General features: G+C 48.6%; 1 protein-coding gene across 7 annotated transcripts in view; it reads right to left on the bottom strand.

Moving 5' to 3' along the window:
* The window catches only part of Trak1 (trafficking protein, kinesin binding 1), a 177,418-nt gene that overhangs the window by 61,443 nt on the left and 98,749 nt on the right, over positions 1 to 17,226 (bottom strand). Inside the window, exon 1 of one of the 7 annotated variants that reach the window (NM_001357968.1) lies at positions 9,673 to 10,031. The exons of the other annotated variants lie outside the window; for them this stretch is intronic. Within the exon in view, the coding sequence (NP_001344897.1) occupies positions 9,673 to 9,805 (133 nt within the window). The 5' untranslated portion in view covers positions 9,806 to 10,031. Of the gene's footprint in view, positions 1 to 9,672; positions 10,032 to 17,226 lie in introns of those variants that run through there. 7 annotated transcript variants of the gene reach the window in all.

The raw sequence follows: 17,226 nt of genomic DNA, 5'->3' as shown, positions 1-17,226 counted from the left end.
CAAGATGGCGCTGACATCCTGTGTTCTAAGTTGGTAAACAAATAATCTGCGCATGTGCCAAGGGTATTTACGACTACTTGTACTCTGTTTTTCCCGTGAACGTCAGCTCGGCCATGGGCTGCAGCCAATCAGGGAGTGATGCGTCCTAGGCAATTGTTGTTCTCTTTAAAGAGGAAAGGGGTTTCGTTTTCTCTCTCTCTTGCTTCTTACACTCTGGCCCCATAAGATGTAAGCAATAAAGCTTTGCCGTAGAAGATTCTGGTTGTTGTGTTCTTCCTGGCCGGTCGTGAGAACGCATCGAATAACAATTGGTGCCGAAAACCCGGGACGAGAAAAAACTCCGGACTGGCGCAGGAGGGATACTTCATTTCAGAACCAGAACTGCGGATCACGTTTATAAAGGTTCCCGTAACACAGACTGTTGAGAAGGATTCAACTGCCGAATTCAGAACTCATCAGCTGGGGAACGACGGTGATAAAGGTTCCCGTAAAGCAGACTGTTAAGAAGGATTCAACTGTATGAATTCAGAACTTTTCAGCTGGGGAACGAGAGTACCAGTGAGTATGTTTGGCCTTGAATTTTTTCTGGTGTTAGGAGCCCTTTTGTTCTTTTTCACATGCTATCAAGTGATTAAGATAGGGCTGAAAATTCTAGAGGAAATTCAGGACAAGCTATCAGAAGTAAAGCGGGAAGAAAGAGTAGGAACAAAGAGGAAGTATGGTACACAAAATAAGTATACAGGCCTTTCCAAGGGTCTTGAACCCGAGGAAAAGTTAAGGTTAGGTAGGAATACCTGGAGAGAGATTAGAAGAAAAAGAGGAAAAAGGGAGAAGAAAAAAGATCGATTAGCGGAGGTCTCTAGGAGATACTCGTCACTAGATGAGCTCAGGAAGCCAGCTCTTAGTAGCTCTGAAGCAAGTGAAGAATCCTCCTCTGAGGAAACAGACTGGGAGGAAGAAGCAGCCCATTACCAGCCAGCTAATTGGTCAAGAAAAAAGCCAAAAGCGGCTGGCGAAAGTCAGCGTACTGTTCAACCTCCCGGCAGTCGGTTTCAAGGTCCGCCCTATGCGGAGCCCCCGCCCTGCGTAGTGCGTCAGCAATGCGCAGAGAGGCAGTGCGCAGAGAGATGCGCAGAGAGGCAGTGCGCAGAGAGGCAGTGCGCAGAGAGGCAGTGCGCAGACTCATTCATTCCCCGAGAGGAACAAAAGAAAATACAACAGGCATTTCCAGTCTTTGAAGGAGCCGAGGGTGGGCGTGTCCACGCTCCGGTAGAATACGTACAGATTAAGGAAATTGCCGAGTCGGTTCGTAAATACGGAACCAATGCTAATTTTACCTTGGCGCAGTTAGACAGGCTCGCTGGCATGGCACTAACTCCTGCCGACTGGCAAACGGTTGTAAAAGCCGCTCTCCCTAGTATGGGCAAATATATGGAATGGAAAGCGCTTTGGCACGAAGCTGCACAGGCGCAGGCCCGAGCAAACGCAGCTGCTTTGACTCCAGAGCAGAGAGATTGGACTTTTGACTTGTTAACGGGTCAGGGAGCTTATTCTGCTGATCAGACAAACTACCATTGGGGAGCTTATGCCCAGATTTCTTCCACGGCTATTAGGGCCTGGAAGGCGCTCTCTCGAGCAGGTGAAACCACTGGTCAGTTAACAAAGATAATCCAGGGACCTCAGGAATCTTTCTCAGATTTTGTGGCCAGAATGACAGAGGCAGCAGAGCGTATTTTTGGAGAGTCAGAGCAAGCTGCGCCTCTCATAGAACAGCTAATCTACGAGCAAGCCACAAAGGAGTGCCGAGCGGCCATAGCCCCAAGAAAGAACAAAGGCTTACAAGACTGGCTCAGGGTCTGTCGAGAGCTTGGGGGACCTCTCAGCAATGCAGGTTTAGCGGCTGCCATCCTTCAATCTCAGAACCGCTCCATGAGCAGAAATAATCAGAGGACATGTTTTAATTGCGGAAAGCCTGGGCATTTTAAGAAAGATTGCAGAGCTCCAGATAAACAGGGAGGGACTCTCACTCTTTGCTCTAAGTGTGGCAAGGGTTATCATAGAGCTGACCAGTGTCGCTCTGTGAGGGATATAAAGGGCAGAATTCTTCCCCCACCTGATAGTCAATCAACTGATGTGCCAAAAAACGGGTCATCGGGCCCTCGGTCCCAGGGCCCTCAAAGATATGGGAACCGGTTTGTCAGGACCCAGGAAGCAGTCAGAGAGACGACCCAGGAAGACCCACAAGGGTGGACCTGCGTGCCGCCTCCGACTTCCTACTAATGCCTCAAATGAGTATTCAGCCGGTGCCGGTGGAGCCTATACCATCCTTGCCCCCGGGAACCATGGGCCTTATTCTCGGCCGAGGTTCACTCACCTTGCAGGGCTTAGTAGTCCACCCTGGAGTTATGGATTGTCAACATTCCCCTGAAATACAGGTCCTGTGCTCAAGCCCTAAAGGCGTTTTTTCTATTAGTAAAGGAGATAGGATAGCTCAGCTGCTGCTCCTCCCTGATAATACCAGGGAGAAATCTGCAGGACCTGAGATAAAGAAAATGGGCTCCTCAGGAAATGATTCTGCCTATTTGGTTGTATCTTTAAATGATAGACCTAAGCTCCGCCTTAAGATTAATGGAAAAGAGTTTGAAGGCATCCTTGATACCGGAGCAGATAAAAGTATAATTTCTACACATTGGTGGCCCAAAGCATGGCCCACCACAGAGTCATCTCATTCATTACAGGGCCTAGGATATCAATCATGTCCCACTATAAGCTCCGTTGCCTTGACGTGGGAATCCTCTGAAGGGCAGCAAGGGAAATTCATACCTTATGTGCTCCCACTCCCGGTTAACCTCTGGGGAAGGGATATTATGCAGCATTTGGGCCTTATTTTGTCCAATGAAAACGCCCCATCAGGAGGGTATTCAGCTAAAGCAAAAAATATCATGGCAAAGATGGGTTATAAAGAAGGAAAAGGGTTAGGACATCAAGAACAGGGAAGGATAGAGCCCATCTCACCTAATGGAAACCAAGACAGACAGGGTCTGGGTTTTTCCTTAGCGGCCATTGGGGCAGCACGACCCATACCATGGAAAACAGGGGACCCAGTGTGGGTTCCTCAATGGCACCTATCCTCTGAAAAACTAGAAGCTGTGATTCAACTGGTAGAGGAACAATTAAAACTAGGCCATATTGAACCCTCTACCTCACCTTGGAATACTCCAATTTTTGTAATTAAGAAAAAGTCAGGAAAGTGGAGACTGCTCCATGACCTCAGAGCCATTAATGAGCAAATGAACTTATTTGGCCCAGTACAGAGGGGTCTCCCTGTACTTTCCGCCTTACCACGTGGCTGGAATTTAATCATTATAGATATTAAAGATTGTTTCTTTTCTATACCTTTGTGTCCAAGGGATAGGCCCAGATTTGCCTTTACCATCCCCTCTATTAATCACATGGAACCTGATAAGAGGTATCAATGGAAGGTCTTACCACAGGGAATGTCCAATAGTCCTACTATGTGTCAACTTTATGTACAAGAAGCTCTTTTGCCAGTGAGGGAACAATTCCCCTCTTTAATTTTGCTCCTTTACATGGATGACATCCTCCTGTGCCATAAAGACCTTACCATGCTACAAAAGGCATATCCTTTTCTACTTAAAACTTTAAGTCAGTGGGGTCTACAGATAGCCACAGAAAAGGTCCAAATTTCTGATACAGGACAATTCTTGGGCTCTGTGGTGTCCCCAGATAAGATTGTGCCCCAAAAGGTAGAGATAAGAAGAGATCACCTCCATACCTTAAATGATTTTCAAAAGCTGTTGGGAGATATTAATTGGCTCAGACCTTTTTTAAAGATTCCTTCCGCTGAGTTAAGGCCTTTGTTTAGTATTTTAGAAGGAGATCCTCATATCTCCTCCCCTAGGACTCTTACTCTAGCTGCTAACCAGGCCTTACAAAAAGTGGAAAAGGCCTTACAGAATGCACAATTACAACGTATTGAGGATTCGCAGCCTTTCAGTTTGTGTGTCTTTAAGACAGCACAATTGCCAACTGCAGTTTTGTGGCAAAATGGGCCATTGTTGTGGATCCATCCAAACGTATCCCCAGCTAAAATAATAGATTGGTATCCTGATGCAATTGCACAGCTTGCCCTTAAAGGTCTAAAAGCAGCAATCACCCACTTTGGGCAAAGTCCATATCTTTTAATTGTACCTTATACCGCTGCACAGGTTCAAACCTTGGCAGCCGCATCTAATGATTGGGCAGTTTTAGTTACCTCCTTTTCAGGAAAAATAGATAACCATTATCCAAAACATCCAATCTTACAGTTTGCCCAAAATCAATCTGTTGTGTTTCCACAAATAACAGTAAGAAACCCACTTAAAAATGGGATTGTGGTATATACTGATGGATCAAAAACTGGCATAGGTGCCTATGTGGCTAATGGTAAAGTGGTATCCAAACAATATAATGAAAATTCACCTCAAGTGGTAGAATGTTTAGTGGTCTTAGAAGTTTTAAAAACCTTTTTAGAACCCCTTAATATTGTGTCAGATTCCTGTTATGTGGTAAATGCAGTAAATCTTTTAGAAGTGGCTGGAGTGATTAAGCCTTCCAGTAGAGTTGCCAATATTTTTCAGCAGATACAATTAGTTTTGTTATCTAGAAGATCTCCTGTTTATATTACTCATGTTAGAGCCCATTCAGGCCTACCTGGCCCCATGGCTCTGGGAAATGATTTGGCAGATAAGGCCACTAAAGTGGTGGCTGCTGCCCTATCATCCCCGGTAGAGGCTGCAAGAAATTTTCATAATAATTTTCATGTGACGGCTGAAACATTACGCAGTCGTTTCTCCTTGACAAGAAAAGAAGCCCGTGACATTGTTACTCAATGTCAAAGCTGCTGTGAGTTCTTGCCAGTTCCTCATGTGGGAATTAACCCACGCGGTATTCGACCTCTACAGGTCTGGCAAATGGATGTTACACATGTTTCTTCCTTTGGAAAACTTCAATATCTCCATGTGTCCATTGACACATGTTCTGGCATCATGTTTGCCTCTCCGTTAACCGGAGAAAAAGCCTCACATGTGATTCAACATTGTCTTGAGGCATGGAGTGCTTGGGGGAAACCCAGACTCCTTAAGACTGATAATGGACCAGCTTATACGTCTCAAAAATTCCAACAGTTCTGCCGTCAGATGGACGTAACCCACCTGACTGGACTTCCATACAACCCTCAAGGACAGGGTATTGTTGAGCGTGCGCATCGCACCCTCAAAGCCTATCTTATAAAACAGAAGAGGGGAACTTTTGAGGAGACTGTACCCCGAGCACCAAGAGTGTCGGTGTCTTTGGCACTCTTTACACTCAATTTTTTAAATATTGATGCTCATGGCCATACTGCGGCTGAACGTCATTGTTCAGAGCCAGATAGGCCCAATGAGATGGTTAAATGGAAAAATGTTCTTGATAATAAATGGTATGGCCCGGATCCTATTTTGATAAGATCCAGGGGAGCTATCTGTGTTTTCCCACAGAATGAAGACAACCCATTTTGGGTACCAGAAAGACTCACCCGAAAAATCCAGACTGACCAAGGGAATACTAATGTCCCTCGTCTTGGTGATGTCCAGGGCGTCAATAATAAAGAGAGAGCAGCGTTGGGGGATAATGTCGACATTTCCACTCCCAATGACGGTGATGTATAATGCTCAAGTATTCTCCTGCCTTTTTACCACTAACTGGGAACTGGGTTTGGCCTTAATTCAGACAGCCTTGGTTCTGTCTGGACAGGTCCAGATGACTGACACCATTAACACTTTGTCAGCCTCAGTGACTACAGTCATAGATGAACAGGCCTCAGCTAATGTCAAGATACAGAGAGGTCTCATGCTGGTTAATCAACGCATAGATCTTGTCCAGATACAACTAGATGTATTATGACAAATAACTCAGCAGGGATGTGAACAAAAGTTTCCGGGATTGTGTGTTATTTCCATTCAGTATGTTAAATTTACTAGGGCAGCTAATTTGTCAAAAAGTCTTTTCAGTATATGTTACAGAATTGGATGGCTGAATTTGAACAGATCCCTTCGAGAATTGAGACTTCAGGTCAACTCCACGCGCTTGGACCTGTCCCTGACCAAAGGATTACCCAATTGGATCTCCTCAGCATTTTCTTTCTTTAAAAAATTGGGTGGGATTAATATTATTTGGAGATACACTTTGCTGTGGATTAGTGTTGCTTCTTTGATTGGTCTGTAAGCTTAAGGCCCAAACTAAGAGAGACAAGGTGGTTATTGCCCAGGCGCTTGCAGGACTAGAACATGGAGCTCCCCCTGATATATGGTTATCTATGCTTAGGCAATAGGTCGCTGGCCACTCAGCTCTTATATCTCACGAGGCTAGACTCATTGCACGAGATAGAGTGAGTGTGCTTCAGCAGCCCGAGAGAGTTGCAAGGCTAAGCACTGCAATGGAAAGGCTCTGCGGCATATATGAGCCTATTCTAGGGAGACATGTCATCTTTCATGAAGGTTCAGTGTCCTAGTTCCCTTCCCCCAGGCAAAACGACACGGGAGCAGGTCAGGGTTGCTCTGGGTAAAAGCCTGTGAGCCTAAGAGCTAATCCTGTACATGGTTCCTTTACCTACACACTGGGGATTTGACCTCTATCTCCACTCTCATTAATATGGGTGGCCTATTTGCTCTTATTAATAGAAAAGGGGGAACTGTGGGAAGCCGCCCCCACATTCGCCGTCACAAGATGGCGCTGACATCCTGTGTTCTAAGTTGGTAAACAAATAATCTGCGCATGTGCCAAGGGTATTTACGACTACTTGTACTCTGTTTTTCCCGTGAACGTCAGCTCGGCCATGGGCTGCAGCCAATCAGGGAGTGATGCGTCCTAGGCAATTGTTGTTCTCTTTAAAGAGGAAAGGGGTTTCGTTTTCTCTCTCTCTTGCTTCTTACACTCTGGCCCCATAAGATGTAAGCAATAAAGCTTTGCCGTAGAAGATTCTGGTTGTTGTGTTCTTCCTGGCCGGTCGTGAGAACGCGTCGAATAACAGCATTCTGCAAAGACTCACAATGCTGTGTGCACTGTGTTGATGGGGGCTGCAAATTACTCTAAGGCCCTGAACAATGAGCCTCCTCTGACTCTTATGATGAGCTCCTGCCCTGAGACCCTCCCCACACCCTTTAATGTCTTACGTGATCGAGCAAGGCCAGCACATCTGAAACTGAGGTGGGAAATGGACCCAGTAACTCAGCACCAGGGGAGGCTCTCCTAGCAGTCGGAGATCAGGAGGAAACACACCGGGTTCCTGACAACACTTTGTCGAGTGGGGTGCAGGGTGGATAGGGAGGTGGAGGAGGGGGTGTCTGTCCTCACTGCCCTGAGTTGCACATTCCCATCTTCAGTGCAACTGACCATCTCAAAGAGTCAGAACCTCTGGCATAAATGATGACTTCGTAGATTTCAAAACACTTGACTCACCCTTTGCTATTATCATGGAAAGTTCCTTTAAGCTTCCCCCAGTATTGATTCAGAGGCCAACTGATAAGGCCAGAAAAGGCAAGTGTCTAATGATCTGCTGTTTGAAAGATCCATCTAAGCCAAGTAAATGTGATTTGCAGGGGGTTAGGACCCAAGTAGTTAGAAACTGCAGAGGAGCAGGGGGGTGGGTGGGGGTGCTCAGTAAGGACACAGTACTCACTGCACAAGGCTGGCAACCTGAACTCAGTCCCCAGGAGCTACACCATGGTGGAAGGAGAACCAGTTCCACAAAGCGGCCCTTTGACTTCATACACATACAAGAAGAAGGAAGAAAACTGGGGACTGGAAACCAGCATTTGTGGGGTACCTAGACAGGTCATTTCTAGGTCCCAGATACTGTTCTCCTATTTTGCTATCTTCTTAGAACCCGCCACTTGTCCCAGGACCAAAGGTACAAAGGTCGAAGATCTTGCTCTCCACGTCCTCAGATGGCAAAGGCAGTCAATATCAACTAGCAATCAATCCTGGGGCAAAGAGCCATCCCCTCTTCTATTTCTCTTGCTCTTGGAAAGGACCCATCAGAATGCCTAGAGCCAAGTGACTCCTCTGAGACTGTGAAGTAAGAGCATCCTGGTGGATGCCAGATAAGAACAGGTCTCCTGTGCCTCTCCAGACAGGCACTGAGCCACGGGCTTCACTGAGAATCAGACAGTACACGGGGTCCAGACACTACACCCTGCTCCCCAACCTCTAGGATGGCTCAGGGTCATGCCCAACTCACCCACTGTCACCCAAGCTCTCTAAGCCAATGAGACACAGGGGATGAAATGAATGGCGTCATAGAGCATCCTGTCACCAAGGAGGCCAGAAGGGGTCAACGGTGGCTTCCGAAAAGCAGAACCCAAGCATCGTAGCAGGATGGAAACTTGATTCAAAACAGTATTTAGCCAGAAAAAGACTTCATCTACCCTTCCCCTCAACTCTACACCATACTCTCCTTGTCACCCAGAATCTCTGAAAATCAGACAGACCTACGTGCCAGCACTACATACTGCCAGGGGCCAGGGTAAAGTTGCTCTATGCCTTTTAAGAGCATGTCCCAAGAAAACCTCTTGGCCACCCTGTTGCAGCCAAATGTTTGAAGACAAGGAGATAGTCCCACGGCTCTCTACTAACTAGGCCAGCCTCCGGCCTGTTACATCACCCAGATGTTCAAACGTAGTCACGCCTGAAGCAATCAGAAACTTCTGAGTCAATTAATAAGCACTCACCTCACCTATTAACGAGCTTGAGAAGAGCTGAGAGGACTTCGCCACTGAAGAACACACCTCCGAAGTGGACGTTAATTTAATTGTCTCCTTTTTTTGGTAAAGGCTGGTGATTTAAGGGTCATTTGCAAAGAGCAACTAAGGACGGCAGAGGACTACAACCCACAACAGTACCTCCCAACACAGCCCTTCCTTGGCAATCCCTCCCAGAATTCCTCTCAACACTGTCCTCCCTGTACGAAACCTGCTGACACCTGTCCAGCCACACACCCCAGCCACCAAGCAGCATCCTCTCAAGTGAGCCACACCCTCCTTACAAACCTTGATGGCCCCAGAAGGGTATATTCTCTCTCTGTGTCCCATCCATCCTCACCCGGGACCCCTCTGTGCTGAACGCAGCCAGCAAAATTCATTTGAATCACCCGCTGCTGGAGAAGCTGTTTCTGCCTTCCTCAGGCTCCACGAGACCCCAGCCCCAAGGTCTGAGCTCTGGAAAGGGCAGATTCTTCTAGGCCTTCCAACTGCTGACTCCTGAACACAGGCATCCAGCCTCTAGTACCCTGAGCAGAACACAGGGAAACACACACACACACACACACACACACACACACAAAGATTCAGTCCTACAGAAGTCCCATGCTTGCAAGCTCAGAACCCAGCACACCAAAAGCCATCTATCTCCCATTCTAAACAAATGACTATGCACGACAAGAGTCACCCTCTGTCAAGAGCCCTGCCCACCTGCCATCCCCTCTGTCATGCTTGCGGTGCCTTCTGGTGATCCCAGTTCCTGTGCTCCCATCTCCCCGGGGAGGACTGTACCCCCCCCCACACACACACACACACACACATCCCCAGAGATACAATGTCCCCGCTCATCCAGCTCTCCCGAAGAGGCCTTAATTACCGTCTGAGCATTCTTCATAATACCAATCCAGTTCATAATAGTCCGTGTCGGTGAATTTCTGCATAGTCAGGATTCTTGCAGAGGAAGGAACGGACTTCACGGCGCCATGAATTGTCAAGTCAAACGCTGCCATGCCTCCCGGCCCTTCCAGAACACCCGGCAGAAGAGCATCCCCAAACACTGCAGAATTTGGCTGTGCATTCTTAACGATAGTCTGGAGCCAGGATGGGCGAGGGGGCAGAGGAAAGGAAGACTCTACAGGGGCGGAGGGGTTGGGGAGTAGAGGCAGAGGAAAGGAAGGCTGTTTGCAGGGCACTGAGAGACCCCGCAGGCACAGCTGATGAAGCTCACTGGACAGCAGCCCTGAAAGGGAGTAGCTGGAATCATCCTATCCAGACGCCCGGAGGGTGACGTCAGAGCCACACACCACCACCCGCTGGCTCGCTCAAGCCTCGCCCCCTGATCGCTGCTCAGCTTTCAATCTAACTGTTGCCATAGAAACTGACCAGCTCTTTTTAAAAAAAAAAATGACACAGAGATGAAGGAAATGTCTTCCAAGGATGCTGGGAGCAGAGGTGCCGTTCAAGGAGATGGACGGATGTGGGCGTGGCTTAGAGGCACCACCCCCTCTCTCAGGTGAAAGGCCTGGTTCCTGAGCCTCTGCCTGGACCACTTCAGAATGGTTTTTTTTTTCCCTCCTGCAGCTAAAAGACGGTGACCTTTTAAAGTTTGCAAATGATTGTCTTTTGGTTCTCTTTCCTTAAGACATTTAACGGCGCTTCCTAATTTTTTAAGGAGACTGAATGAATGACCCAGAAAACGAAAACATTTTCACTTACATCCTGTACTATTTATGCTTGTGTCTTTATTCAAACTTCTCAAAAAGTAGCAACGTAGGAATTGAGGGAAATGTCAACCTAAAGGGCCCCGTGTCATAAGTGTCATTGAATTTACTGTCCCTTAGGTGTGTGATCCAGAACAGCTACCAAGAGGTAGATGCCCCTGGTGACGGAGTTAAAGACTGGGGCTTTGAGAGTCCTTACAAAAGCACACGGAATCCATTAAAGCAAGCAAGCAAACAAACAAATAAACAAAACAGTTTATTCTAAGTGGGCTTAATTCTAAAGCACTTGGCAAGCTTAAAATGTTTCATTATAAAACGGAAACACTGGACAAGGGACAGATCTATTTAGACTTACTGTAGATTTAAACTCCAGCCCAGAAACATATTCTCCCCCCGCCATCCCCCCCATCCCCTTGGCACTCAGAGAATTCTTTCTGGAAGACTGTCTTTGGCATTCCAGAACATTCTGCAGCACTCTGACCTTAAGGTACTAGATGCCAAGCAGCTCCATCCTCTGACCTCCAAAACTGACCATCAAAAACGTTTTCCCACAACAACAATAAATGCTTTTCCATGAAAATTCTAAAATTGTAAACGTATATTTTAATATCTTTGGGGGACCCTGTTTCCCAAAATAAGGCAGAGAAAAAGGGTAAATCTTCCAGACATCTGCACATGCACACACATAACTAAAAAAAAAAAAATAAATAAAGAAATGAGTAAAGGAAGCTCCTTAGAGCAACTGAGAAATCTCCAAGAAGGCACGCGTCCTTTCCCTGTGGCTGGGCACACTTGTCTCGTAGTGTACAAACTGCATCAATATTTTATCTAAGCCCCACCACACACACAAGCGAAAGCTAACAGGAGGGTGAACACAGTGCTATTTGACAGAGAAGAGCCTGGGCTTGTGGAGTCAGCTGGAGGTTGGGTTCAGGCACTGGGTCATTGTCTCAGACATATCAGTGTCATCTGCTAAGTGGAGGAGATGCCAATACCTGTTACAGAGATGGGGCGGGGCTTGCTCCGGGTGATGGGTGTTCTGTTTGGCTTGAGTTTAAGGTAAGGCAAGATAGCAAGAAATGCTAGTTTCAAGCATCCTCATTACTACCTCTCTAAAGAGGGGAATGGCCCAGCATGAACAATCAGAGTGCAGATCCCCAGCTATGATTAGAGAGATGAGGAAGACACACCATTCCGAAGCACACACTGCAACAACAGAGAGGATGTGGCGGGCTAGCTGTGGCCAGCAAAAACTGCCGGACAGCAAAGCAAGGCCGCCCTGACCACAATGTGCACCAATTCCAAATCATTTTAATGTTTAAGGAACTGGTAACAAGGTGTCTGTGGCTTTAAGGTACCTGTGGTATAAAAATGAGGACCAGAGTTTGGGTTCCCAGCACACAGCTGGAAGCCAGGCATCGGCCCACCTCTGACCCCAGCACTCTGAAGGCAGAGAAAGGGGATCCTTAGAGCAAGACTAGCGAGCAGGTGAGCTCCCGATCCAGTGAAAGACCCTGACTCAGTATTAAGTGAAGACTGATCCAGGATGACAACCAGTGTCAACTTCTGGCTTTCACATGTATGCATGTGCATCTATCATATGTGCACACACTTGTTAACATTCGTGCACGTACCACATCACACACATGTGCATACACAGACACACACACACATACAGACACACAAACAGACACACAGTGGGAGAGCACAGAAGAGAGAGAGAGAGCACAGAGAGAAAGAGAAAGAAAGAAAAGTGGGAGCGAGGGTGGGGGGAGTGAGGTCTGGCAAGGATGCCTCTCTCCTATAGCAACGCAGTGTATGGCCCTTCAGTACCCATGCTGGGATCAGGGAACACACAGGGTCCCTGCAGGATCCGGAGCATGGAGGAACCATGACAGTAGACAAGTCCAGGTTCTGAGGACGCAAAAGCCACTCCCAACGATCTCAGATGAAAAGATGGACAAAAAAGCCAGCTTAGAAGAGCTGAACTGAGTTGTGACAATTTAAGCATTGTACCGAAAATACAGTTAATTATACCTAAAAGGAACAGGTGGTGTGTTCGAAAGCCATGACGCCACAGTGAATATCCAAAGCAAGGCAGGCAGGGAATGCGCCAGCTCTCACACACAGGGCAGAGACTAACGGAGCTATTTTAATCTGCCTTAGGAAGTTGGGTAGGTGTGCCTCGCTGCTCTGTTCCTGCCACCCAACCTTCTGGAGGCATTGTTCGATGTGCCTCTGTGCAGGGTGGCTATGACTACATCAGCCGGATGTGGATTGCACACAGGTACCAAGAACAGAAAAGCTTGGAATTGTGGGTATAAATCACACCCAGACAGGAGGAGGGTCAGACCCAGGGCAAGATGATGGACTACCCAGAAGGCTCCAGAAGAGAGCAAAATGCCCTACCTAGGGGGGAGAGGGGGTGAATTCTTGAGGTCAAAGTGCAGTAGACCCTGTTAACAGTCGCAGCAACACTGGCAGACCTTGCTGTATGTGGATTCCAGGACGGGGTATCTTGAGGTTGGGATCCAGGTGCAAACCCTGTGTCACTTCAGGGAACACCAGGTTGAGGGTTGAAGATCCGTCTGAAGATTTACCTCCTGGGCCAGCAAGACAGCTCAGTGAGTAAAAGCCTCTTAGCCTGGCAGCAGAGTTCAATCAGTGGGACACACATGGTGGAGGGAGAGAGCTGGTTCCTGCAGGTAGTAGCACACATACACCCCTACCCAGAAAGAGAAAATGTGATTTAAAAAAAAAAATTTACCACCAGAAGCTATGGGCCTAAATTAAACATTCAAGGTGGTGTCACCCTAAATTAAAGGGGATCAAAGACTCCTTAAGGAGAAAGTGGCAAGTCACATGAGGGTAAAGTGGAGCATGTCCTCAAACCCAGGATTCACGGGAACAGTAAGCCCCAAGGTCTCCCTCAGAGGGCCCTGAAGGAGCAAACATGGACCCCTGGACTCTGGGCTCCTGACCTTCAGAACCGGAACTGAACCCAGGTCACCGATGTGTGGCCAGCTGCTCAGAGCACTGGAGAGCTAAGGTAACCAGGTAACTAACTACTAGAGCACTGGAGAGCTAAGGTAACCAGGTAACTAACTACTAGAGCACTGGAGAGCTAAGGTAACCAGGTAACTAACTAACTACTAGAGAACAGCAACTTCCTTAACAGCTAAAAGACTCCTGAGAGGTGGGAGAGCTGGGGTGAAAGCTCAGGTTGTGAGGTCCTTACTGAGCGAGTACAGGACCCACATTCGATCCCCAGAACCCGTGCTTAAAAAGTAGGGTGAGTGCGTTGGAGAGAGGCTCCCAGAGGATCTGGGTTCAATTCCATGCAGTTAAATGGTGGCTCACAATTGTCTGTAAGTCCAGTTCCAGGGGCTCTGATGACCTCTTCTGGCCTCTACAGGTGCCAAGTATGCACGGTGCACAGACATACATGCAAGTAAGTATAACAACCAAACACATGAAATCATCTTATAAGCCGTGTATGGTGGCCTGCACTCCTAGTCCCAGGGAGAAGGAAGTAGGCAGGTCCCTGGGGCTCGTTGCTCAGCCAGTCTAGTACATATGGTGAGTTCCAGGCCAGTGAGAGACCATGTCTCAAACAAAAATATGAACAGAGCCTGAGGAAGGATGCCTGAAATCGTCTTCTTAGCTCCCCACCACACAGGCAGGTGTAGCAACACAAAACGAACACGTATATAAACACACACGTGCACAGAGAGGAAACACGCTTAGACAGGAGCCCTGCTGCAGCCCTCTCTGAAACACATTCCCAGCCCTCGAAAAGCACCACCACCTTTTCCCACAAGGCTGGAGGCAGAAGGGAGGGAGGACCTGGCTAGAGAGCAGGCGTGCCATCACTCTGCCTGACGTTCCAGCTTTCTCTTTCCAATCTTCGCTGCTGAGACTGTCAATGCCAGCCAGTGAGAGCTCATGACAGCAGGCAGTCTGCAAGGAACAGCTTGATGCCAACTGTCCCTTCTCACTCCAGGCACAGGCAGCCCCGCCACCAGGGGAGGGAAGGGTGGAAGCCGCCATTCATAAGAGCACCTGCAAGCAAAGAAAGGGCAAAGCCCAGTGGCAGCTGCCATCAGTATCAACCGCCTCTCTGGAAGGGCAGGAAGAGGATGTATCTTGGCATCAGTAAGACACCTGAGCGGGTCTGAGGTCACCACCTGCCAGCACAGAAGGTCTGCAGGGGGGGCGGGGAGGGGGGAATCTCAGGCTCATGACTAGCAGGGCACACAGATGACTCCACCACTTCAGAACCACGGGCTCAAAAGTCCCCTAATTCTGCTCCCGCACAAACCCTGCCAAACAGCGGCAGCCCGTGGGGATCGAGAGTGAGAGCTGAGCTGTCATGTCAGTTTCCTGGCTGAGCTGGGTCCAGTTCTGTCTCAAACTTGCTGAATTAACACAAGAAGAAAACAATCTGTACAGAACAGCTTGCCGGCCGTGTTGTTCATGAGCAGAAAAAGATAATGTTGAAATCTGGTTTGATCAAAAAATGGTGAAAGATGCCAGACGACGACACGGGACCTCAAGGATGTGCTACGCCCCAGAATCCCTGCCTGGGGGTCCAAGGGCAGCCAGGCGCTTTCTCTCACATGCCCCTCCCTGAGAGGCCACTCCACTCCTTCAGCACCAGTGCCCAGACCTGCAGCTGGGTGTGGCTGCAGCTACTTCAGTGGCTCAGTCGTGGAGTAAGACGCAGCCTGGCCACACTGCTCTCACTTCCAACTCCCACAGACATCTGAGCCAGCTAATACGGAGAAACGTGGAAGGGGCTTTGCTGATGGGAGGAGTTTGCAAGGCCTCTTCACTGACCACTCCCCCCCCCCCCCCCCCCCGTCGCCACCAAGGTCTGTGTGCACATGCGTGCAGGTGCGTGCGTGTGTACATTTGTGAGAACGCACTCCTGTGTGCACACACACTCTTGGTTAACTGTACACACTCACACACATCCTAAAACGACTGACCCCTCTCTGAGCATTCCCTCCTAGGTAACGGTTGGTCAGCTGTACAAACAACAGTAAAGGAAAAAATCCCTGCCTCTGATACCTTGTAAGACTTCTGAAAACTCCAAATCTGGTGGCTGCGGGGCAAACTGCTTACATATGCTACGCTGCTGGGTCTGATACCCAGAAGCATGAGGCTCTGGTGGTGGGGGAAGAGGAAGAGGAAGAGGAAGAGGAAGAGGACAAGAAAGAGGAAGAAAGCCTAGATTTTATCAAGCAATGTGCTAAATAAACAAACAAACAAACAAACAAACAAAGCACCTTCAGATTTTTAAAAAGGTAAGAGCCTGTCTGGAGACAAGAAAAAGTCTACGTATGAAATGCATGCTTAAGCCGGGCATGGCGGCACAGGCCTGGAGTCCCAGCCCAGCGTGGAGGTGGGAAGACCATAGTTAAAGGCCAGCCTACACTACGGTGAGTTCAAGGAGCAGACAGGTTCTGAACAGGCAGAGCCAGTGTGGGAGGAGAGATAGATGGTGGATGAGGAGGAGCATGCAGAGAAAGAAGAGGGGAGAGGACGAGGAGGCAAAGGGGGAGGAAGAAGAAGGGAAAGGAGGAGGAGACGGGGGGGGGGGGGGGAGAAGAGGAGGAGACAAAGGGGGAGGAAGAAGAGGTGGGAAGACAAGAAAAGGAGAGAGGGACCAATGCTGCAGACAGTTTAACTGCACAATTGACTAAGCTCTCAACGGGAATACCTTGAATAAGGCTCCTCATACTTAACCAGCATCCTGGTACCCTCCCCAGTAAGAGCTCTCTCGATACCGAGGCTCCTCAGTATGTGAGATCAGCTGTGTGTGTGTGTGGGGGGGGGGGGGGTGCAGGGCTGGAATGGAAGGGCACAGCAGACCGTGTGTTCCCACAACCAGCCAACACAGGGCCAGAGGCTGCCTGTACCTCTGTCAGGAGAGTTGAAGCTGACAGGACCTGATCCAAGGTACTCCCTACTGAAAGAGCATGGCAGTCCGGTCAAGGTGTCGGGGTGGGAACCCTCACAGAGGAAAGAATGATGTCCCAGAGGAGAGGTCACTGTCCTTACTACCCTCAGCACGAGCCTGCACATGCCACAGTCCTGGGTTAGGATGGGAAGAAGATCTAAACAATAGAGATGTGTCCACCTTCTTAGTAAATCTCAGGCAAGAACTCTGGTGCTGAAAGGAACGCCATGCCTGCCTGATCCTGCACATACTGGCTGGCTGGATTACTGCACACCGAAAGCAAAGGCTGGGGTGACATTCCAAAACCTGTTTGCTTCAGGGCCTGCTCTTTCCCAGATGACCTCTGAGGTGTGGTGGTCAGCAGATCTGGGTGTGACACAAAGAATTACTTCTTGGATCAATTGGTGTCAACCATAAAAGGCCGGGGAAGAAGGACCAACAGGAGCATGGTCACCCAAGAACAAACATGGTGACCTTGCTGCTTGGTGTGCGCTGAGTGTCACATGACTGGTCTACTGCACACAGGTCACCGTCAGACCACATGAGGCAGCTGGATGTCACAGAGCAGGAAGCGGTTTCAGGTAGTGCAGCACATACTCTGTGAGCCATGGAAATGAATTCTCTGAATGAATGAAGTGACTCTGGAAAGGTTGATGTAGAAGGAGGTCTGACTCAAAAAAAGCAGATGGGGAAGTGTTCCCTCTCATCAGCCAGGCAACTGAGGGCCAGGTTCAGGGGCAGAGCC

The sequence above is a fragment of the Mus musculus genome, chromosome 9 (assembly GCF_000001635.26).
Source record: "Mus musculus strain C57BL/6J chromosome 9, GRCm38.p6 C57BL/6J".
NCBI classification, from domain to species: Eukaryota; Metazoa; Chordata; class Mammalia; order Rodentia; family Muridae; genus Mus; species Mus musculus.
This window is presented reverse-complemented; position numbering and strand designations above follow the sequence as displayed.